The sequence below is a fragment of the Sus scrofa genome, chromosome 18 (genome assembly GCF_000003025.6).
Source record: "Sus scrofa isolate TJ Tabasco breed Duroc chromosome 18, Sscrofa11.1, whole genome shotgun sequence".
Classification (NCBI taxonomy): domain Eukaryota; kingdom Metazoa; phylum Chordata; class Mammalia; order Artiodactyla; family Suidae; genus Sus; species Sus scrofa.
Genome location: NC_010460.4, coordinates 23,881,833 through 23,905,611, shown reverse-complemented (window position 1 = coordinate 23,905,611; position 23,779 = coordinate 23,881,833). Strand labels below are relative to the sequence as shown.

The following is a 23,779-nucleotide window of genomic DNA, read 5'->3' as shown; positions in this document are numbered from 1 at the left end:
GAAAGAAAGTAACACAAAGAAGCTCGAACACGTAGCATCATACTTATCCGCCCTTTCTGGAAAATCTGGGGTAATGCTTTTGTTTCTATCTGGTTGGGTCACCCTCCCCCCAAAATGGCCAAGACGGCATCTTCTAAAACAGCAACGGTAACAAAATCAAGAACTTCTGCTTTCCAAAAAACACACCTAGAAAAATCAAAAGACAAACCATAGCCTGGGATGTAATTTTTTGCAAAACTCACATCTGATAAAGGACTTGTACCCAGATTATATAGAGAGAACTCTCCAAACACAATTGAAAAAAAAATAACAGTAAGGGGAAAAAAATGAGTAAGAGATTTAAACAGATCAGTCACCAAAGATTATACATAGGAAGAAAATAAGCTGGGCCAGGACTATATTGAGGCAAGTGTGGCACCTGCACTGCTCTATACACACACTAATGCCTGAGAATAAATGCCTCCTAAAATGTTGGACCTAGTTGCCTCATTACCTCACTCTAGTCTTGTCCCTGAGTATGAAAAGATACTCAATACCGTTAGTCATTAGAGAAATAAAACTTCAGATGAGATTTCTCTAAACATCTATTAGAACAGTTTAAAAAAAATTTAGCCCAGCAATATCAAGAGCCAATGACAATGAATACAAGTGGAGCTCTTGTACCTTGATGTTGGAAGTGAAAATTGGTTTAGTACTTGAGATACTTGTCAGTTTTCTGGTAAAACTAAACACACACTTATCATATGACCCAGCAATCTGTATCCAAGAAAACTACATTCACACAAGATCTGCACACGAGTTGATAAAAGCTTCGTTCTTACTCACCAAAAGACCAGAAATAACACAAATATTTCTTAGCTGAGGAATGGATACCCGTACTATGATGCATGCATTCACAAAATGGAATATCACCCCCTCAGTAAAAAGGAATAAGTCACTGCCACACACAACAACATGGGTGAATTTCCAATGAGCTACGCTAAATGAAGAAGCCAATTCTAAAAGCTACATCATGTATGGTTTAATTAAGTGAAAAGGCAAAGCTTTTGGTTCGCAACCTCTGGAATTCCCTGGGTAGAGCTAAAATTGAGCCTGGAACACAGAGCGCAAGGATAACTGAAGAAAGAAGCAGACCCCTCCAAATTGTAGGTGGCAGGTAGCAAGGGTTGTCTTGGGCAGCCTAAAGACAGTAAATCTCAACATCCACCTGCCAAAATCTTAAGAGTTTTGAGACTTTAACTGGGTTCAGTCATATATACAGTTCATATGGTCTCAATAACACATGTCCTGTTTCAGGCACAATGGGAGAAGGGACATTCCAAGGACAGGAAAGGGAAAAGAGTCTTCAGCTGCCCACCTGGGTACTGGGTAAACCAGGGGTCAAGTCCTTTCAAGGACCTCCTCCAAAGAACATACCAGTATGCACAGTGTTACCGGCACAACTACATAATTGTTTATGCATAGAATTTCTCTGGAAGGTGAAGTGGAGGGTGGGGTGGTGGCAGAAGGACATAGGTGGAAAGCAGATTTTCAGTTTTTTGGGGGTTTGTTTGTTTGTTTGTTTGTTTTTGTCTTTTTGCCTTTTCTACGGTCGCTCCTGTGGCATATGGAGGTTCCCAGGCTAGGGGTCCAATCGGAGCTGTAGCTGCCAGGTTAAGCCACAGCCACAGGAACGCCAGATCCGAGCCCCTCTGCAAACTACACCACAGCTCACGGCAATGCCGGAACCTTAACCCACTGAGCTAGGCTAGCGATCGAACCGCAACCTCACGGTTCCTAGTCAGACTCCTTAACTACTGAGCCACGACGCGAACTCCCATTCTTTTTTTTTTTTTTTTTAATCATTTTTAATGTATTATTCAAGTGTAAATGTTATAATCTTTAAAAAGTTGTTTAAAAAGGAAAAACACTACGATGATTGCAGAACGTGCCTCTTTGACCTAAAATACATAATTTCGTTCATATATATATATACATACATATATATGTACAGAATATTAGTGTAAGTAGAAAGGCAGGGATCCAGTTTTGCCTTCCATCAAATAGCCCTCTTGAGTTTTTAAGTTTTTTAAGAGCCACAGCGAAGCCCGTGAGAGGAACGTCTGAGAGCGCTATTTTCTCAAGACTGAAAACGGTCACTACGAGAGGGTAAACATTTTCAAATGCCAGATCTGGGTCACACAAACGTCTTGCTTCTATATTATTAACCGTGATAAGCACTCGGGTGTGAGGTGAGGTACACATCCTAGCTTGGTGCTTCTGCTTCCGAATCCCAAATAAGAGATTTGGAGGCAGAAAAGTGACCAAGAAAGATGCTTTGCAGTTTTTTAGAGACAGCTGGAACATTCTAGAGAAGAAAAACAACGCCCAGAGCCCCGGCGGCTTCGGCGCCCTGCACAGAACCCAGGGCGTTTGCCACCGCCTCAAGGTCGGTCTGGGGGGTCGCGCCAGTAGAGGGCAGCCAGAACCTGTCCTCCTACCTGACTAATAAGTGCAGGGGTTTTTTTGGTGGAAGCGGTTTCTCAGGCTCCTAGACAGCAGAGTCCACACTTGCCGAATTCTCTGTTATCCGTCGTATCCTAGGAACGGCCCTGGCACCCCTCCCACCAGGGCACAGCTCCCGCGAGAAGAGGCGGTGCCCGCGCTGGCGCAGGGGACGGAGAGACTGGAGGGGCGGTTGGGAAGGGGCGGGACGGGGAGACGGGGCGGAGCCAAGGGGCGAGGAGGGGCGGAGCCAAGGGGCGAGGAGGGGCGGAGCCAAGGGGCGAAGAGGGGCGGAGCCAAGGGGCGAGGAGGGGCGGAGAGACGCGCCGAGGGAGGGAGGGAAGCTGTTACCTAGGCATTGCTTGGGTCGAAAGGTGATTCTGACCATAACCACTCTCTAAGATGTTCTTTACCCTTGTGAAATGGCACTGTTGTCCAAACCAAACAATTTGCCCTCATGGATATAAAAAGTCAGGGTTAGAGAAAATGTAATTATGAAGTGGTAGCGAAGACCTTGACAAAGGAAAAAACAGTTGTACAACTGTGTAGCTGGCTACCCGCTTTTGTTAAATTTGGAACTTGACTCTTAGCTTCCTGACAGCCAAAGAGAAAAGGGAGAGAGGAACTAGTCTTTTCTTTTTTTTTTTTTTTACCGGCTGCTCCGGTGGCATATAGAGGTTCCCAGCCTAGGGGTGAATAGGAGCTGTAGCAGCTGGCCTATGCCACAGCCACAGCAAAGCGACCTACACCACAGCTCATGGCAGCACAGGATCCTTAACCCAATGAGCAAGGCCATAGATGGAACTAGCATCCAGGGATGCTAGTCAGATTCATTATCTGCGGAGCCACGGTGGGAACGCCAAGAGAGAGAAACTATTAAATAATAACCCTTTTAAATCAGGAGAAGCAAGGCTTTGTTAATCATTGAATTACAAAGTGTTTCTTTTTTCCTCACATCACTGTAAATTAAAAAGATTTTTAAAGCACCCATTATTAGGGGAAAGGATCAATTACGTTCCTATTACAAATGCAGTAACAAAATTCATGTGGCTTTGTAATAATGGCTAACATTTATTAAATATCATTTGTTACTAAGGACTTTACATATATTTCTCATTAATTTTTTTTTCTTTTATGCCTGCATCTGTGGCATATGGAAGTTCTTGGGCTAAGTGTCAAATCAGAGCTGCAGCTGCCAGCATACACCACACCCACAGCAACACTGGATCCAAGCCACATCTGCAACCTACATCACAGCTCACTCACTGCAACTCAGGATCCTTAACCCACTGAGCAAGGCCAGTGATCAAAACCACATCCTCATGGATACTATTTTGGGATTTTAATCCACTAAGCCATAATAGGAACTCTTTTAATTTTTACAATTTCATTAAGGAAGGACTGTGAGCAGCTTCCTTCTACTAATGAGGAAACCAAGGCCTGGAGAAGTTTAGTGGGGGAGCCAGAAATAAACCAAGCAGTGTGACTCCACAGCCTCCATTTTTAAACCACTATTCTATGCTACCTTTGACTTAATACCATTTAATCATAAAAGATATGATTAAGTTATAAAATTAAAATTTGTGTTATAAAAATACTGCTCCATTCTTCCATCATAATGTTCGATGCCATCATTCTTTTACACCATTCTGTTGAAATTGCATTCTCCTCTCTCGAATAACTTCCTAATATCCGATGTCATTTTTTCAGTCATTATCTCATTTTAAGATAGATATTCTTTACTAGAAAAATATAAAATATGTATTTTATTATCAGATAAAATTGGGTTTATTCATGGTTTTTAATGAAGCCAAATGCATTTAAATCACATTATGAATCCACTTATTCATGAAGAGCAGAGCAAAGAGCATTCAGATAAAGGAAGGACTGTGACCAGCTTCCTTTTACTAATGAGGAAACCAAGGCCTGGAGAAGTTTAGTGGGGGAGCCAGAAATAAACCAAGCGGTCTGACTCCATTAGCCTCCTTTATGCTTGTCTTTCATAGTAACGCAGGTGTGATTGGAAGCATGCAGTCTTCTCCCCAGCACGCCTCCACTGCCACCCCCCAAATCATAATGTATCTTAAATTTTACTAGTAATAACAATTTCATTGGTTTTAAACACTTACCTTTCTGGGTCTCCCGTTTAAAACTTACCATTCACTGTCCTCTATGTGAGGGACAGTATAAGAAACTAGGTTTAGGGATAGAGGCAGGAGACAGAGGGAAGAAAAGCTGAACAGAACTTCAAGTACTTCACAAGGTTAAATACCCACTACACGTTCATATTTTATTTATAGTTTGCTGTGTAGGCAACCTTATACAACTCAGATTTACAACATAAGCCTAACTTAACTGGTTGGCTTCCCAGGTGATCTGTGCAGGTTGGGAAGACTATTAGCACATCAAAACCACACACACACACGTACACAAATATATAGTTTGGTTATACAAAATAAATGTAAATGCAAGCTGAACACAACCAATCAGAAAAAGAGCCTCAATTCTGAAGGCGGAAAATCAATTTTAAAATACTATTTTCCATTTTACTTTTCAAAATAAATCTATGCATTTTTCTAAGGATTTTTTGCCCAGAATGACTCATCTTTATTTCTCATGAGAAAGGAATCTTCCTTTATTTATCTCAGCCCTTATTTATTGAATAAACATCTTCTAAAGTGCTTTTATTTTTACAAAGATGCCATCTAGTGGCTTTATGAAATCAAGCATTTCAAAGTATTTCCTATTGTTACTTCGGGTTGAAATACATTTTGATGTAAATGAATGAATTAGGAAAAAACATTAGAAGAATAATTTAGAAAACCAAGGACTTGAAAACTATGCTTTGGAAATTACTTGTATGAACAGAATTTGGCTCATAATGCCTTTGTGAGCTTGTTAAAAGACTGGAAATACAGATCCATAGTCCCTTTTCTGAAACCTTAAGGGACAGATGTGTTGAAATTCAGGTTTCTTCAGATGTTCTAAGGGTAATTGAGCATATACTGTATATTCTGTAACACCTCCAGAGGCTTATGAAAGTACTCCAGAATCAAACATATTAATAATTATGTGGTAAAAATATTCACATTCACATTAAAGTTTTCTCATAATTCATTTGGAAGCAAACCTGACCTGAATTGAGAGAATGGCTGTTTGGAATAAGACCACAAACGGCCTTATCTCAATTCAGGTCAGGTTTTGCTTCCAAATGAGTTATGACAAAACTTTCCATTTTTCAAACATTTTTGGAGTTCAGAATTTAGACAGGAAATTATGGACATGTTTTATCCTGAGAAAAGAAATCAACTGCCCAGTTATAGAAAGAGAGCAAAATGAAATATTCTATTCCTATAAAATAGGAACGCTTATCTCTAGAAATGCCTAAAATATTCACCTGAAAAAGAAACCAATATAATATTTGAAGATTATGATAAACTCCAAAAAAAGAGTCTCTCCAATGCTTTTTGCTTAGTTATATATAGAAACTAATCCACTATACATTTCATGTAAGCACACAACAAAAAATTAGCTGCTGATATAAACTGAAAAATCACTTTGAAAGCTCATTATTAGAAATGCAAGGCATACTAAATGTATGATATACATAAATAGCACAGTCCAAAAAATATTTTTAACTTTCTAGAGTTTTCTAGGGTTTTCTAGGGTTTTTGTTTGTTTCTATATGTGATTTGCCATGTTCCCTTTCCCCTACCTCTGTGTTGATGAAAGCATGTGTTAAAATATCATCATTCTCCACCCAGATTCCTTGTGTGACTCTTTCAAGCACTGTCAGACCTCATTACACATGTAATATGATTAAGAAACAAATTCTGTTGAATTAAAAGACATTGGAACTTAGGGGTAGTCTATTCTAATTCACTATTTTTCTCCTATTTCCCTTCACTAAGGAGAGTTTTGGCTTATTGCCTCTAAATGAAAACATCTGAATAAATTTATCCAGTCTCCAATTATAATTTCTCCAATTATAACTGAATTAATAATTCAATTCCTATATCACATTTCCACTTTGATTTTGTTGGGGAGGAAGAAATTTTCAACCTTCTAGGTTCTTCTGGCTGGTCTAAGAATTAAATTGACATGAGACAGATTAACAAGAGAAAATCACAACAAGTTTAATAACATGTATACATGGGGGAGACTCAGGAGAACTGAGTAACTCCCCCAAATGGCTGAAGCCCTCACAATAAATACCACCTTTAGCTAAAGGTAAGAGGATGTTGAAGGTAGTGGTTTGGGACTTCGAAGGTGAGGAAGACAATTCAGAAAGATATAGAAAAGCAAATACTTGATAGATAAATAAATGCTTGCTGGGCCATGCAGAGACAATGGGACATGAGAATTTTAAGTCTTTACTAGGTTCCTTTCTATCTACATACCTAGCTCATGTAGTTTTGTATGGTGAGAGCTCCTTTCAGTTTCTTCCTGAGCCTTTTAGGCCTTGGTTGTTTTCAGCTTAAAACAATTGGCATGCCAGAGACATTTTGGGTGGCAAGTTTTGCTCTCTTTGTGAATTCTATTTAAAATAAACCTCTTCATCTTTCTCTAAGCCAAAATCCTATTTTCTTATTTACTTTTTTCTCATGAAGCATTACTATCATTGTAGCATAAGCTGCAAGCCCACTGAGTACTGAGTTTTAAAGGAAATTCTGTCCTCAGATGCAAAATACTCCATGGTATATTCAGGATTTGCCGCTTTACCCTAGACCACAAAACATGCTTGCATATGGAGTTTCTGTAACTCCCATTTGTTTATATAACCATGGAGGCTGGAAGGAGAAAGAAAAGGCCAATATTAGCATATATGTGGAAATTTTATTCTGTGGAGCATTGTTATTTTCTCCCTTTGAAGAAAAAATTTGAGAGTAGCAACTGCCTGGTGAGGAAGAGGCCTGATGTTGGTAACAGGGGAAGTGACAAGGGCTCAAGGTTGAAAGTCTTCTCTGCAGTTGGAGAACGTATTAGTCAAGGTCCTTCAAGACCTGAAGATCTTGGCTTCTGAGAATAATGAGAGTGATCTTCAATTTCATGGATAACAAGAGGAGCGAAGACCCTCTGCAATACCATCTTGGCCATCAGAAGGCATCAGAAGAGCTGGCCCAGTGAGAAATCTCATTCGAAAAGCCTGCTGAAGCATCAGGTAGAGACTTAACTTCTGAAGGCAACAGAAGTTGCCTTCCCCCATTGTAGTAGGTCCCAAAGTCAGCTTCTTAATCTGGTGACAAGACCCATGAGGAGCTGAGGGAGCAGCCGGGATCCAAGTGGGAGGTAGGCCAGCCAGGTGGATTGACCAGGGAGAAGATGCCCTGCATCCCACTTGCAAATGTGGACCAGGCAGACCCCTGCACTCAAGAGAGCTGGCCCCAGAGCCCCTCCAGCTCAGACATGGAGCGCAAGAGGTTGCTCGCCTCTGCCCCACTAACATCCTAAGAATAATGTAAGCTGCCCTTTTACAGTGAAAAAATAAAATCTTGATCTTCTCCATTTGACAGATGCCTGCTTTCCTTTTTGTCTAGTATTCTAAACCTCACTGTTGTACTCAAAAATCTGCATTATAACAACAAAAAAGCTTAATTATTTCACTTCTCTAAATATATACTTAAGAATTAGAAATGGAAATGAAGTAAAGATAAGCTCCCTTACTTCATCCCCAGTTCTGAGGGAAAGTCAGGAGGTAGAACAATAGAGGCACAGTGACACCTAAGGTCTGGTGGCACATAAAGGCTGCCACTGCCGGCATAGCCTTTCTATTTAGAAGGCAGACAATTTCCCCAACTTCTGATCTAGAAAGGATGGCAACCCGCCAGGCTGAGTCATATTTTGTGGACTCAGGGTAGTTGTGGTTTATACCTGTTATTCTTATCATACTTCCTTTCACTCTCAAATCAGTATACATTAAATGAAAAATTAAATGGTTATCCTAGATGAAACCATTTTCATCCCAAAGGAAAGAATGCCAAAAATACAAATATTCTGCATTCGGTCCACAGGCAGGAAAAAGGGGGCATCACTGTGCAGCCACTTAGTTTGAAAAGCTCAAAATGACTGGTTTCTTTTTCTTTTGAGGTGCCCAGAGGATGGCGATTAACTTAATGAAACGTAAGTGGAGACTAGGGAGACTTAAATGGGCCATTCTGAAAATTGCTCTAGAAGCCACTCAGCAACACTGAAGATCTTTAAATAGAAGAATCTGCTGGAAGATTAGGAAAGCTTGATCTGGAAGTTTAGAGGAAGCACCTAGAAAACATGTGCAGGACTAAAAACTATCTGGTATTAAGATTACATGGACAGTTGGAGTGATACAAAGTACGTAAAAATGAACCACACACCAAAACCTTTTAAATACCTGCCCCATTATCTGTCTATTATCCATATGAAGATTTTTGCACAAAATGAAATCCAGTTTGTTACTTCTATTCACATTTGTTCTTTATAGGTCCTTTGACAGAGTAAGTCAAGAAGGCAGATCTAGGTTCGTTTGGTGAAGCTCATACAATACAGGCAGGAGGGAGAGCATCCCAAGTGTACTCATAAAGAATAACATTAACGGTTGGCAGCATGGGTTCTGGAGCGAGGCTGTCTAGGTTCAAACTTAGCTCCACATCCTACTCTGTGACTTGAGTGATATTACACTGTCTCTCTAACTCAGTTTCTTCAGGTCCCCATGTGGCCTAACCGCAGGGGAGCACTACTCACAGTTGAATTCCAGTTTCCTTCTCTGGAAAAGTGGATGATTTGCAGGCTCTCACTCGTCAGAGTTGTAGTGCAGATTTAATAAGTAACATTAGTCAAGTACTTTGAAAAGTGCCTAGCAAACATTAACAAACATTAGTTATTATTACGACCATGACTATGACCACTAGTATATAACTAGCATTTCCAATGTATATAATCATGTAAGCTCCCTTTTATTAACAGCCACAGGAGCTCTGCTGATAAAATATACAAGAAGCCCAAGTTTCATGCGAGAAGTGAAGCTGAAAGTTGTATCAAACCATCTTTCTGTTTTCATGTGCCCAAAGGATCTGAAAAATGGTTGGCCAGAAAATCAGCTTGAAAATATCTATGCAAACACGACTTAAGATTATATATTTTGATCTCAATAAATATAATACATATGTAGAATCTAAAATATGACACAAATGAACTTATCTACAAAACAGAAACAGATTCACATAGAGAAAAGACTTGCGGTTGTGAGGAAGGAAGGGACAAGGATGGAGTGGGAGTTTGAGGTTAGCAGATGCAAACTATTATATTTAGAATGGATAAACAAGGTCCTACTATATAGTATAGGGTGATAAACCATAATGGTTTTCTTTTTTTTAAACCAAGCCAACATTGTAAATCAACTGAACTTCAATTTTTATAAATAAATAAATAAAATGTAGTATATATTAAAGCAAATGGTTAGAACTGAAAGGGGAGTTATAAATCATATTCTACTTCTTTTACAGAGAAGGAAATAAATAGGCCATTCTGAGAGATTGACAACTTGCCTCCACTTAGACACTGAGTCACGATGGCACTAGAACCAAGAGAATGAGAACTTCTGGATTTGACTCTCCCTCCACTGCTTTTCTCACTCCCCCTACAGAAGCTTTCTCTTTCAGTTTGACTGCTAAAGTATTTCGTTTAATATTCACTTAATATTCAATTTATAGCTCTGTAAAGGAAGAAATACTGGGGAAAAATACTTATTTTTTCTTATTCTAAATATTCTAAAAGGTTGTTTTACCACAAGAGATAGCAAAATATACATGCACATACATACACAAAAAACAAAAGTACTTTGAAGGTAAGAAATACCAAATTTGACTAAGTATTTAGAAATGATGGGAGATAGGAAGAAAAGTTAAATACATATGCAAAGTAATTTTATTTTGTTTAGCCTTAAACTTGTCAAACTGCTTCTTTCTTTGAATAGCATTTATCTTCTATCTGATATCTGACTGCACTCATATTGGAAACTAATGAAAACTACTTAGTGACTCCACTTTGACGTTATAACCATACAACTAAGATATTTTGAATATAAGCCTATCTGTATGCCAGACAAACTTTAGGAACTCTTAATATCTCTTTTACAGAAATTCCATATCCTGATGTACTTTAGTTGAGTAAGAAAACTAAAGGCCAAGGGCCAGAAGGCTAACTTCCTTAAATTAGACAAGTGGAAAAGTTTTTCCAACTACCTGTAAATAAAAAAAATCTTTCTTTTGAATACGAAAATCAATTTTCTCAATTGTACAATGAATTCTGATTTGAAGTTTTTACTATTACTACTTCACTTCAAACAGTGACCTATAAATTTGTTTAAACAATAGTAAAAGTACATTTATGCTTTTTCAGAATAAAAAAATCAAATGATGTGTTGAAGGTAGTACTAAAAAATACTTCACCTTTCAAATGCAGCTTCTGCAGTAAAAATCTATAGGGATTTTTCCAATTAACTTTCAGATTTTCCCACAACTTCTGATTATAAAGAATCATCTTTGAAACAATTTGAATGACTACTCTACAAATCAAAACTGACTCAAACTCCCTATTACCATATTCATCAATTTTAGCAAGTCCCCAAAATATGTTCTCCATCAATTTTCTTGATTATAATATATCAATAACATGGAAACATTTTTAACATTACACAATATTTAATTACATCAGTTTCTCATCAACACACAAGTCATCTAATGATATTTATATTGGCCATTTCCATTGGTTGGCAGGAGGCTCTTCCACTAAAGGCTCCCATGGCTTCCACCGCAACATTTTTCTTGCCAGACTTAGTTCATTTTCTGCCTGTTAATAAAAAATTTTTAAAAGATCATTTGATTATGCTGTTTAGTAGGTATTTATCACAGCTAATAACTGAAATATAACTATTGGAGCTACCTCTTTAACATTAATACCTAATAAGCTATTTTACCATCAAATGTTGAACACCATTAATTAATTACCTTAATTCTCACACCTATACAATGATCACAAGTAAGAAAGGATGGCTTTTGATTTCTTTTATTTGATCAAAATTTGCTGTTAGAGTGTTCAAAAGTTTAGTTGGTGAGTTTTCAATCTTAATTGTTTATTACACCATTCAGACTACAATTCTTTGAAGAAGTATGTCTCAATCTATTTCAATAGTTTTCAAACTTTATTATACAGTGGCCCACCATTAAAAATAAAACAAATTTACTAAGGGATCCACAATATAAACATATAACTAAAACAAAACTAAAAATAACAACTTTAGTAGCTGTCATAAATCTATTTTCTATTCAACGTAAAAAAAAAATACTAGTCAAAATCCACCCAATTGATTTCATGATCAATTGATTACTTGAGACCCACAATTTGTAAAACAGTGATCTATGGGAAGTTTCTGTTGTGGCTCAGCAGTAACGAGCCCAACTAGTATCCATGAGGATATGGGCTCGATTCCTGGCCTCGCTCAGTGGGTTAAGGACTTGGCGTTGCTGTTAGTTGTGGTGTAGGCTGCAGACGCGGCTCGGATCTGGCATTATTGTGGTTGTGGCATAGGCCGGCAGCTGCAGCTCCAATTCGACCCCTAGGAACTTCTACATGCCATAGGTGTGGCCCTATCCAACATGGCAGTCACTACCTACATCTGATACTGAATGAGTACTTAAAGTGTAACTAGCTCAAACTCAGATGTGCTACAAGCATAAAATATACACCAGATTTTTAAGACTTAGTATTAAAAAAAGTAATGCCTTAATTTTTTATATTGATGATGTATCTCAATGATAATATTTTAGATCTACTGGGTTAGACGCATCATTAAAGTCAATTTAGCCTTAATATTACCCATGAAAATGTGAGAACTGTAGAGCTAACTTAAAAATATTCAAGGTACCCTAAAACCATAATTGCATGACAAATTAACGTATCAGCTAAGTTAAAGTCATGATCAAAGTGAAATCATGTAGAAAAGAAAGAGGAACAGGAGGAGGACAATAATAATAGGTTTGCTCCAAGTTCCCATAACACTGTATCTAGTATCATATTCAACCCGGCAAATGACTTAAAAAGGCCAAGAAAACAGGCCTCTGAATGACTGAAACTGTCTACATCCATAGAAAGCTGTCTGAATGCTGCATTCCTTTTCACAGAGCTGTCTAACAATTCTTTTGAATTTGTATGTAAGATACTTTTTGATAAAAGGCAAGAAAACATAAGAAATGGTTACCTTTTTTAAAAAATATGAAAAAATGTAAAAATTAAATGAAACGGAATTGAACATTTATCATATCCTTTTAAGAAGACAATCTAAATAATACTGGGAAGAAGCAGGGACTGAAGAGGAGCTGAGAAAATATTCAACTGAAGTCAAAAGGCAAAGAACAGACTAAAAATAAAGAACAGACAATACAGCAAATATTTAAGGTTAGTATCTTCTACTTAAAAAAAAAAGCTCAAAGAAATATATAGGAAAAATACCAAACACAAATGGTAGAGTAAAAACATTAATGATATAAATATAAAACATGAATTTTATATCATGTTTTATAAATTTATATTTAAGTATTTATATCTAAAAAGATAAATTATTCAAACAATTACAATGTTTATCACTCTGAATTAAGGAAAGGCTAAAAGAACATGTTTAAATTTCAAACTTCCAATAGAAGTCTTATAAATTCAAGTTATAATCTATGATAAATATTTAACTGACATAAACATCCCAGAAGTATGTATTTTCTTACATGATTAGTCTTACATTTGATCAGGCGATATAAATAAAAATAGTTTCCCTCTCTTCCTGGAATGTCAGTTCTATACCTCTATACATTGTGCCTTTGAACACAGGAAGCCAAACATTTGAGTATTCAACATTTTCTTTACCTGAAGAATCACCTCTTCTATTTGGCCACCCTGAAGTTGCTCTTCTAATTTTTTAACATCTGGTTCCTATAATTTAAGAAAAAAAAAAAAAAATTTAAACAAAGCACAAAAAAGCACTTAATATGACAAACATAATTTTTCTTTCATTTTACCCTTGAAAATATACCAACTATGTGGTGAAAAGCCATTTCGTTTTCTCTACTATTTTACTGCTTTTCTGCCTTAATATTAAAAGCATTAAACATTTATTGATATATTTATTAAGGGTAAGAATAGGACGTTTAATTCGGTTTTTCAAAACAATAGATTTTAAATATCACTTTATTTTCTTAGTATTTCCTACATTTCCTCTTAAGCATTAGCATTAAAAATAAATGCTACCCTCTGACCTGGAATTCCACTCTTAAATAGATACAAAACAGAAATGCAAAATACATCAACCAAACGACATGTTCAAGAATGTACACACACACACACACACACAAAAATGGAGTTCCCGTTGTGGTGCAGCAGAAACAAGTCCAACTAGTAACCATGAGGTTGCAGGTTCGATCCCTGGCCTTGACCTCACTCAGTGGGTTAAGGATCCAGCGCGGCCATGAGCTGTGGTGTAGGATAAAGATGTGGCTCGGATCCTGTGTTGCTGTGGTTGTAGCATAGGCCGGCGGCTGCAGCTCCAATTCGACCCCTAGCCTGGGAAACTCCATTGCCATGGGTATAGCCCTAAAAAGCAAAAGAAAGAAAAAAGAAAAAGAATGTACACAGCAGCACAAATTACAGCCACAAACTTCCAATCTAAATGACCGTACCTACAGAATGAGTAAATTAGAGTATTCAAGTATAACAGAACACTATAGAGCAATGAGAATGAACTATAGCTATATGCAACAACATAGATGATTCTCTCAAACATAACATTAAACATGTCCTATATACACATACATATATAAATAAAGTGTAAATTAGGTAGGTTTTTGACCTAAAAGTGGAATGAAAAGAGGGAGAAAAAAAATTATTTTCACGATTTCCTTATGGCTCAGTAGGTTAAGGATCTGGTACTGTCACTGCTTTAGCTCTGATGACAGCTGTGACACAGGTTCCATCCCAGGCCCAGGAATTTCCGCATGCCACAGGTACGGCCAATAAAAAAAAAAAAAAAAAGAAACACCAAAAAAAAAAAAAAAAACCCCAGTTATTTTCTACAGGAATTGGCATCTATCTCAGGGCATCTGCTGGCTGACCCAAAATATCTGTATGGTTTATTCCCCCACTTGCACCAAAGTCTTCACTCATATATCATCTTCTTAGTGAGCACCACTCTGGTAATTTATACTATGGCAGGCTGGCATAATGCCCCACAAAAGGCACTGATATATTCTAACATACTATGGAATGTACTTCTTTATTCACTTACTTCTTTTACTTATTTATTTCTTTGCCTCCCATCATTAATATATAATCTCCAAGGTAGGGATTTTTATGTTTTGTTCATTGCCACGTAGGCACTAGCCTCCATGCCCAGAACTGTACATGGCATATGACAGGCATGCAGTATATCTTGAATAAACACAAAGTAATTAGAAAATAAAGGGGAAATAAGCAGTTGAACATGTTTGAGAAAGACTGTTTAACTAAAAATTAACTGAGCTATGAAGCAAAAAATCAATAACAAAACAGGGAAGCTAGTCACTATAATGAGAAGCCCAGGAGGGAGAAGGTAGAGAAGGCAAGGAATATTCAACATTATTTTCAACTTAGGAAAAGTCTGTGTTGGGAAAACAATTCAAAATTTGTGTTAATTAAGTTGAGTCAATAATGCGACTTTTATTTACCAATGGCATAATGTCATTAAGCTTAATAAGGTACTGTGTATTGAATGCTCACTATAAGCTTGCAATTGTGTTAGGCACTGCACATATATTATCCATTCAATCCGAACAAGGCAGGTATTATTATACCTATGTTATAGAAAAGGAAATTGAGACAGAAAATGGGCAACATGCTAACTCACCAAATAACTATTAGAGTTGAGACAAAAATTTTGAAAAGGCCACAAACCAGTACTTTTCAAGAATATGCTATTACTATCTCCCTGGTATAATCTGAAAAAATATACTTTTCTTTCCATTTGGGGCTAAGTACATAGACACTTTATAATCATTACAATATTCACTGAAGATTCTACAACTCTTTTGGTGGGGAAGTTAAAAATTTGTGACAATCTCATCAAGCAAGATTCAGCAATACAGCTATTACACAGCGCTTGGTGTTATTAAAAAGTATTTATAAAATTAAAAAAAAACATTATTTGTAGACAGTCCTTTGTATAAACAAAATTTCTAAGGACCTTATTAAGTATCAGGCAGTAAGCGAGATTCTTGGGATATAAAGAAGAATGCAATTCACTAGAAGAGAACACATAAAAGGCTTCACAGAGGAGGTAATGGATTTTTGAGGACTGAGTAAGAACTGCCAGGCCAACAAAATAAGGGTATTCCAGGAATAAGTAAGAGAAAACACAAAGGAACCAAAAATAAAATTACATGGAATTCACATAACTGTCAGCGGTCTGGTACTATTGAAGAATAGTGTTCAAAAAAGGAAATGACAAGATTGAGAAGATAACTTAGAATCAGATCTTAGTGGGGTTCCCATCTTATACGCCAGTGGCTCCCAAGCATGGCTGTACATCAAAATCATGAAGATAAAGGTAGCTAGGTGAGTTTCACATAACCAGCCCAGCATAAATCCTTAAACTCAGCCTTTGAGAAACACTGAGCAGGAAACCATAGTAAGGTTTTAAGCAGGAAGATATCATGATCAGATTTGTATACTGAAAAAAAATTCTTGGGTACATAATGTAACATGATGGAACTATATCCAGACCAATTTAGTCAGAAGGCAACTGAAATAGCCCAGGTCAAAGAAAAGAATTTTAGAACTACTAAGTGAAAGTAACGACAGTGAACTCCTCTTTGGGTGACACTGGCTGTGACAGAAAAGAGAGAAACAGGGTAAAAGTAAAGGAAAATGCAAGGATAAGTTTTCTTTCTCTCAAAATAGGAAAAAGCTAAACACATTTAAAGACTAAATGAAAGGTGATAAAACAGAAGGCTAAAAAGAAAAATAGAGAAGAAATGATTAAAGAGGAACGAGGTGGAGTTCCTGTTGTGGCTCAGTGATTAACCAATCTGACTAGGAACCACAAGGTTGCAGGTTCGATCCCTGGCCTTGCTCAGTGGGTTAAAGATCGGCATGGCCCTGTGCTGTGGTGTAGATCAAAGATGTGGCTCGGATCCTGTGTTGCTGTGGCTCTGGTGTAGGCCGGTGGCTAGAGCTCCAATGAGACCCCTAGCCTGGGAACCTCCATATGCCTAGGGTGTGGCCCTAGAAAAGACAAAAAAATTTAAAAAATAAATAAATAAAGAGGAATGAGGCTATGGAAAAGGGAAGCAGAGAAAGAATAAAAGACAGTTGAAGAGATTCACTTCAAGAAAAGAAAAATGTCTTACTCTGAGAATAGGAAAAAATGAACAAGCCCATTTTCCTTAAAGAAAAGATGAACTTAAAAGAAATGCCAACTTCCCCTTTAGAGACTTATAATCTGTGAATTACTTCTAGAACTGTCAGGATAAGAATAAAAGCTCCAAATCAAATTGCACTGGGTTTTTTTTTGTCTTTTGTCCTTTTAGGGCTGCACCCGCAGCATATGGAGGTTCCCAGGCGAGGGGTCTATTCGGAGCTGTTGCTGCCGGCCTATGCCAGAGCCACACCAGTGCGGGATCCACCCCATGTCTGCAACCTACACAATAGCTCATAGCAATGCAGGGATCGAACCCACAACCTCATGGTGCCTAGTCAGATCCGTTTCTGCTGCACCACGATGGGAACTCCAAATTGCACTGTTTTGCTGTATACCTGAAAAAATACCTCTCTGAACTAAAGAGTTTGGTAATCTAATAATAAAAATATATATCAGGGCCAGTTATTACATGTATGTAAATCACTTTGGGAGTTCATGAACACTATTTTGGGTAATTACAAAAGTCCACAAAATAACTACCATTGTGAAAATTTAACAACAGTTTGGTATAAATGAAAATACATGCTGTGGCATAAAAGAAATAGCAGCAGTCTACCGTGTGCCTGTCTAGGGCCTTTGATGTCTGCTTGGGCTGCCATAACAAAATACCATACACAAACTGGATGGCTCAAACAGGAAAAATTTACTTCTTCACAATTCTGGAGACTGGAAGTCCAGGATCAAGGTACAGCAGGGTCAGTTTCTGGTGGGAGCTCTCTTTCTGGTTTGCAGACAGCCAATTTCTTGCTGTATCCTCACATGGCAAAGAAAACAAACCGTCTGGTGTTTCTTCTTCTAAAGACACTAATGCTATTGGACCCCAGGGTACCACTCTCATGACCTCATTAATCTTAATTACTCCACAAGGGGGTCAGGGCTTCAACATCTGAATTTGGTGGAACACAAACATTCAGTCCATGACGATGCTCAATGTAATTTCTGGTGGTTAAAAGACTAACTTGGTCCTCTTCTTTTTGCAACAAGGTACTTGGCAAAATGGTTATTCCTGACAGTTGTTGAGTACAACACACATATTTTTTTTTTTGTTTTGTCTTCTACTTTTCTACTCTAAAACTAGAAAAATGAAATCAAGATTCATGTATCTATAGATAAGTAAAAAGCCAATAAAGGACTGGATAGGTAAGAAAAAGAAAACTACAATGTTAATTTAAGGACAGGACTTGATCTTATTCTTTCATTCCTGTATTTAACAGTGCCTTGCACATAAAAAGCACTCAGTAAACACGAGTTTGATGAATGAAAGTGAGAAAGGAAAGAAGAAAAGCACAGAAGGAGAATAGAAATAAGAGAGGAAAGTGGAGCATAGAAATAAGAGAGGGGGGTGCTGAATATGCAAAAACTAAGCAACAGAGTTTTTTTTTGGTTAAATGTTGCACTGGATACCATAAATCCAAGGAAACAAAATCAAGTCAGCTACTTACCGCTTTAACCATACCTAGCTTCTCATTTGTAATCTGTTCTGTATACTTTCTATATGCTGCATTTTTAGGTATTTGTCCAAGAACATCAAGAATCTTTGTATACAGTATTTTTAGCCTCTGGAAAAACAAAACATACAAACATCCAGTTTAAAATATCACTAAAGACTTAATGGAACACTTTAAAAAGTCTCAGCTTATTTAAAAAAAAAAATCAATCACATGTTTTTGAAAAAGCACTTAACTCTTCCTTGTTTCAATTTCTTCATGTCTATGCCTATTTTTCCCATTTACAATTCAGGAAAGATGTGAATATCAAGATGGAAACTTTTTATATTTGTATGTACAAAAGTATGGTAACAAAACTAAAACTTCATTCTAACTTATTGCTAACAATCTTTTTTTGGAAATTAAATCACTTATTAAATCAGTATTTCCCAAACTGAGGCTCCTAAGCACTCTAAATTCTAACTTTTTTTTAAATTTTCATTTGAATTTCTCTAAGAATAAGAAATATATACAAAAAGTATATTATCATATGACCAAATTTAACTGACTATATTCATGATACTTCAATGCTTATGCTTAATGACTATGATCAAGTTGGTACCACATGAAAATTTCACCACAGGTCTGAGAGAAAAAAGCAACAAGAACACTGAGTCACTGCCCTGTGTGTATATGTATGTGTGTGTGTGTATATGTGTGTATATATATATGTGCGCGCGCACACACACACACACACACACACACATATTTTTTTTTTTTTTGCTTTTTAGGGCTGCACCCGTGGCATATGGAGGTTCCCAGGCTAGAGGTTAAATTGGAGCTACAGCTGCCAGCCTACGCCAGACACAGCAATGTAGGATCCAAGCTGTGTCTGTGACCTGCACCACAGCTCACGATAACACCACATCCTTAACCCACTGAGCAAGGCCAAGAATCGAACCCGCAACCTCATGGTTCCTAGTCAGATTCGTTTCCACTGCGCCATGACGGGAACTCCCTGCACAGCATATATTAGGTACACTGAACTTAAAGTTGAGTACAGCTACCAGCAGTAAAGTCATATGGTAAGAAGTTGTTATAGCAGATTTCAATTCACAACAGTTTGTGAATTATCTTTGTATTTAATTTGAAATTTGTTTAATCGTATAAAACCATAGGTGTTAAGATCTAATTTCATTCAAACATACTCCACATAATCCCGAATAAGCAAAATCAACCTTGAGGGCCTCTGAGAATCATTTTTCTTAAAAAGTACTTTGCATATTTATATATTATTTATATATTTGAACATGATGTTCCATAATAGAGAGTATTTTACTAATGTAGAGCTTGTCATATAATATATAAACTGAATTGTGTGAATGGTGTGTGTGTGTGTGGGGGAGTTCGTTAGCCTCATTTCTTCTTAATTTTAGCAAAGGGTATGGCAGTAGAAAGGCCTGGTTCTTAGGTTCTAAGACTTTAGAAAGGTTCTAAAATGGGGATGTTGCAGTTCCCAATGTGGCTCAGGAGTCCACTAGTACTCATATGGATTCGGGTTTGATCCCTGGACTCACTCAGTGGGTTAAAGATCCAGCATTGCTTTGAGCTGTGGTATGGGTCAAAGATGTGGATTGGATCTGGCTTTGCTGTGGCTGTGGCCTAGTCCAGCAGCTGCAGCTCCGATTGGACCCCTAGCCCAAGAACTTCTGCCTAAAAAGCAAAGAAGAAAAAAAGAAAAAAAATGGGGCAGTAATAATAATAGCTTTAGGAGTTCCCTAGAGAGTGGGTTAATGATCTGGCTTGTCTGTGTGAAGGTGCCGGTATGATCTCTGACCCAATGCAGTAGGTTAAGCATTCAGCATTGCTACCACTGTGGCATAGGTCACAACTCCAGCTCAGATTCGATTGCTGGCCCAGGAACTTCCATATACAACAGGTGCAGCCAAAAAGAAAATAATAATACCTTCATAGGATATTTTACAGTCTAGAACAGGACCTGGCACACATTAACTTTCCATATGCTCTCATTATTATCCTATCAGGAAAGAAGAGTCACATCACAGTTAACGGAGAAGGTGTCTTAGAAAAGGCAGCATCTCAATTAGACCTAGAGGGATGGGAGGACCTAAGACATTAAAGATGTTGGAAAAGGCAACTTACACCCAGAATACACACAGAGGAGTTCCCATTGTGGCTCAGTGGAAAAGAACCCAACTAGTATAAATTAGGATACAGGTTCAACTCCTGGCCTCATTCAGTGGGTTAAGGATCCGGCATTGTCATGTGCTGTGGTGTAGGTGCCGTGAGCTGTGGCGCAGTTTGCAGGCATAGCTTGGATCTGGCATTGCTGTAGTGGCGGTGTAGGCCAGCAGCTGTAGCTCCAATTTGACCCCGAGACTAGGAACTTTTATATGCCACACCTGCAGCCCTGAAAAAAAAAAAAAAAAAAAAAAATACACCAAGTAATTAGTATATAGTTCTATTTTTCTTGAACTGTGTTGTCCAATATAGTAGCCACTAGCCAAATTTGGCCACTGAACGCCTGAAATGTGACTAATCTAAGATGTGCTGTTAGGTGCAAATACACACTAGATTTTGAATATTTAGCATGGAAAAAAAAAAGACTATAAAATATCATTAATTTTTCATATCTATTATATATCAAAATGGTAATAGTTTCGATATGTTACGTAAAATAAAATATATTAACTTTTTCTTTATTTAAAAAAGTGATTCCCAGAAAATTTTAAACTATGAACATGGTTTACATTTATGACTTGCATTACCTTTTTATTGGAAAGCACAGGGCTAGAATATAGGACACATAGGAAATGCTTAGGAGATAAAGTTGGAGAAAAAGTGAAGCAGATTGCATGTGGTTCTACATGCCAAGTTCATGCATTTGGGCTTTATTCTACGGCTAATCAAAAGACTGAGGGAAACTGATTAGAAGTGTGCTTCAGAAAAATTAATTCGTCAAAGAATAGGACAAAGAAGCAACAAAGAAGACCAGTATCAAGGTTGTTGCAATCTTCTAAACAAGAACAAGGGACTAAACTGTGGTAATAACAGTAGGGAAAAGAAAGCGAAGTCATACAGGAGAGCTGTTATAGAAAGAAATCAATAAAACACATCACTAGAATGAACATGAAGATACAAGGGTAAGAGAAGTATCAACTATGATGTCCAAATTCTCAGCCTGGGGAGTAGAAAGACTGATTCCATCAAGAAAAATTGTGGAAGAAACAGATTTAGAAAGGGAAAACCATGAGTTCAGTTTTAGACAGTAAGTCTAAAGGCATTATGAACTCATAACAAGTACAAGACATTAACTCAACAAACATGAGTGAGCATATACATACTAAGTGTTAGTCATAATTTTAGCGATGAACAGAAGAATAAATTCCTGTCTTGATGAAAATCTACATTCCAGTAGAGAAAGACAACAAATAAGATAAATCAGTACAATACAGTCAATTGAATAGTGATCTGGAGAACTACTGTAAGGACTTTTATATTTAGAGTGAAATGGAAAACCACTGGTGAATTTTGAGGAAAGGAATCACATTTTAGCAGGCTGACTTTAGTTTGGGTAGAAAAGGATCAAACTGAGGCAGTGCTGAGTGGCGAGAGGCATTAGAAAGCAAATGTAATTATCCACAGCCACGACCATGGTGGCTGAGAACAGAGTATTAGCAGAGGAGGTGGTGAGAAGTGATCAAAATTTGAATGTAGAATCCAGAGGATTTACAAAAGTACCAAATGTGGGGTATCTGAGAGAAAGAAAGGAATTAAAGATGATTTCAAGGCTTCTGAACTGGGTGAGTATCAGAATGAAGTGCCATTCACAAGATGAGCAAACTTGAGAGAAGAGTAGGCTTTCGCAAGATCAGGAACCCAATTTGAAACATGTTAAGTTTGTGTTGCTTGCCTGACATCTAAGTGGAGAATGCCCACTAAACAAATGCACAAGATTTTTGTAAAGGGAGAAGTCAATACCTGATATGGAAACACAAGAGTTATCAGTGTATAGGTGGTACTTAAAACGATTAGACTGGGTCCAGACAGCAAGAAGAGCAAATATTAATAGAGACTCAAGAACAAAGTCCTAGAACTCCAACATTTAGAAATTGGGACCTGAGGGATAAACAGAAAAGGAGAAGGCAAAAAGAGTAGAGAAAAAAATATCAGGAGACTGAGGTGACACACAGTAAAGAAAGTGCTTGATAGAGATGGTGGCAAATGAGTCAAATGCTACCACTGGGTCAATTAAGATGAGAAATGTGACCTGAACATTAGATTTAGCAGCATGGCAACCTTGAAAAGAGCAGTTCTGGACAAGCCTAACTGGAGTGCCTTCAAAGTGGAATGAGAGAAACAGGAGACCGTTAAGTACAGATAATTTTTGAGTTACCTGTAAAGGGAAGGAGAGAAATTGATTATTGGAGGAAGGAGAAGGATCATGGGAAATTTTTTGGTTTTGTTTTCGATGGAATCACGTCTGAATAATGACAGGAAAGGCCTACTAGAAGGAAAAACTGATGACAAAAGGGGGCAACGGCTAGAGTGTTAATCTTTGGTAATCAATCGAAAGTGTTCAGAATCTAAGGCACCTAAGAAAAGGTGAGACTGGGGAAAAGGTGGGAAATGGATATATAGATTTGGGAGGACACTCACAAAAGTACAAGTGACGTCACTAGAATGCCAAGGAAAAAGTCAATAAGTGGTTTGAGAAAGAGAGCATAGACAAAAAAAAAAAAGCACCGGATAAATAAGACCACTGTTGTCTCAAGTGCTCACGATGAATGAAATATCCGCTTCTCGTTAACCATTCCCAAGGTCGCAGAGTTAGTCTTCCTTCGAAACTCAGGAATGAAAAGAGGTACATACCTCATGTGGAGTTTCACATACAGCCAATCCCACAAGGCCAGTGGTCTGTGCAAAAAAAAAAAAAGTGAACCATGCTGTTTAATGCAATTCCGTGGGTCCCCAAGCTAAGGAAAAGCAAAATCACCACTGTCCTAAAACTGGCCTAAAACCCGCCACCGATCTCTCAAAGCCGCTTGTTCGGAGTGCGCCTCTGTGATCCGAGGCACTACATTAGTCACGCCTAATGGCAAATCAAAATGAGTCTCCCCCAAAGCACCACCAAGCCCGCGCCAGTTCCAGCCATCAACCGCGAGCTGACTCCATCCGCACAATCTAAATTCCGTCGGTGACCTCCACCCGCCTCACCTTCTTCAGCAACCCCGCCATGACAGCGCCGAGCTGCCTGGACGCGCTGCCCTCTGGGAACCTGGCTCAGACCCGCTCAATCCACCACCGAGGCCGCCTCTCCGTCACCTTGGAAACAGCCTCGGCACACTCCCTGGGGCTCTGCCCCGCCCATTTCTAA

General features: G+C 37.9%; 2 protein-coding genes across 6 annotated transcripts in view; both read right to left on the bottom strand.

Annotated features, from left to right (window-relative positions):
- The window catches only part of IQUB (IQ motif and ubiquitin domain containing), a 111,673-nt gene extending 109,015 nt beyond the window's left edge, over positions 1 to 2,658 (bottom strand). For 3 of the 4 annotated variants that reach the window (XM_005673215.3, XM_003134747.3, XM_005673214.2), the window contains exon 1: positions 2,481 to 2,657. The gene's annotated coding sequence lies outside the window, so the exon portion shown is untranslated. Of the gene's footprint in view, positions 1 to 2,480 lie in introns of all 4 variants that reach the window. The other variant, XM_013985682.2, reaches the window with a different exon arrangement.
- NDUFA5 (NADH:ubiquinone oxidoreductase subunit A5) lies at positions 8,913 to 23,740 on the bottom strand. Of its 2 annotated transcripts, XM_003134727.3 has the most exons (5): positions 23,620 to 23,740; positions 23,275 to 23,319; positions 18,397 to 18,513; positions 13,372 to 13,437; positions 8,913 to 11,307 (listed from the first exon to the last, which is right to left on the bottom strand). In XM_003134727.3, exons 1-5 carry the CDS (start codon positions 23,638 to 23,640, stop codon positions 11,206 to 11,208), a joined length of 351 nt encoding a protein of 116 aa, XP_003134775.1. In that variant the 5' UTR covers positions 23,641 to 23,740; the 3' UTR covers positions 8,913 to 11,205. The 2 variants fall into 2 exon arrangements, with proteins under 2 accessions (XP_003134775.1, XP_013841113.1); XM_013985659.2 differs by lacking the exon at positions 18,397 to 18,513 and having other exon boundaries at positions 23,620 to 23,703.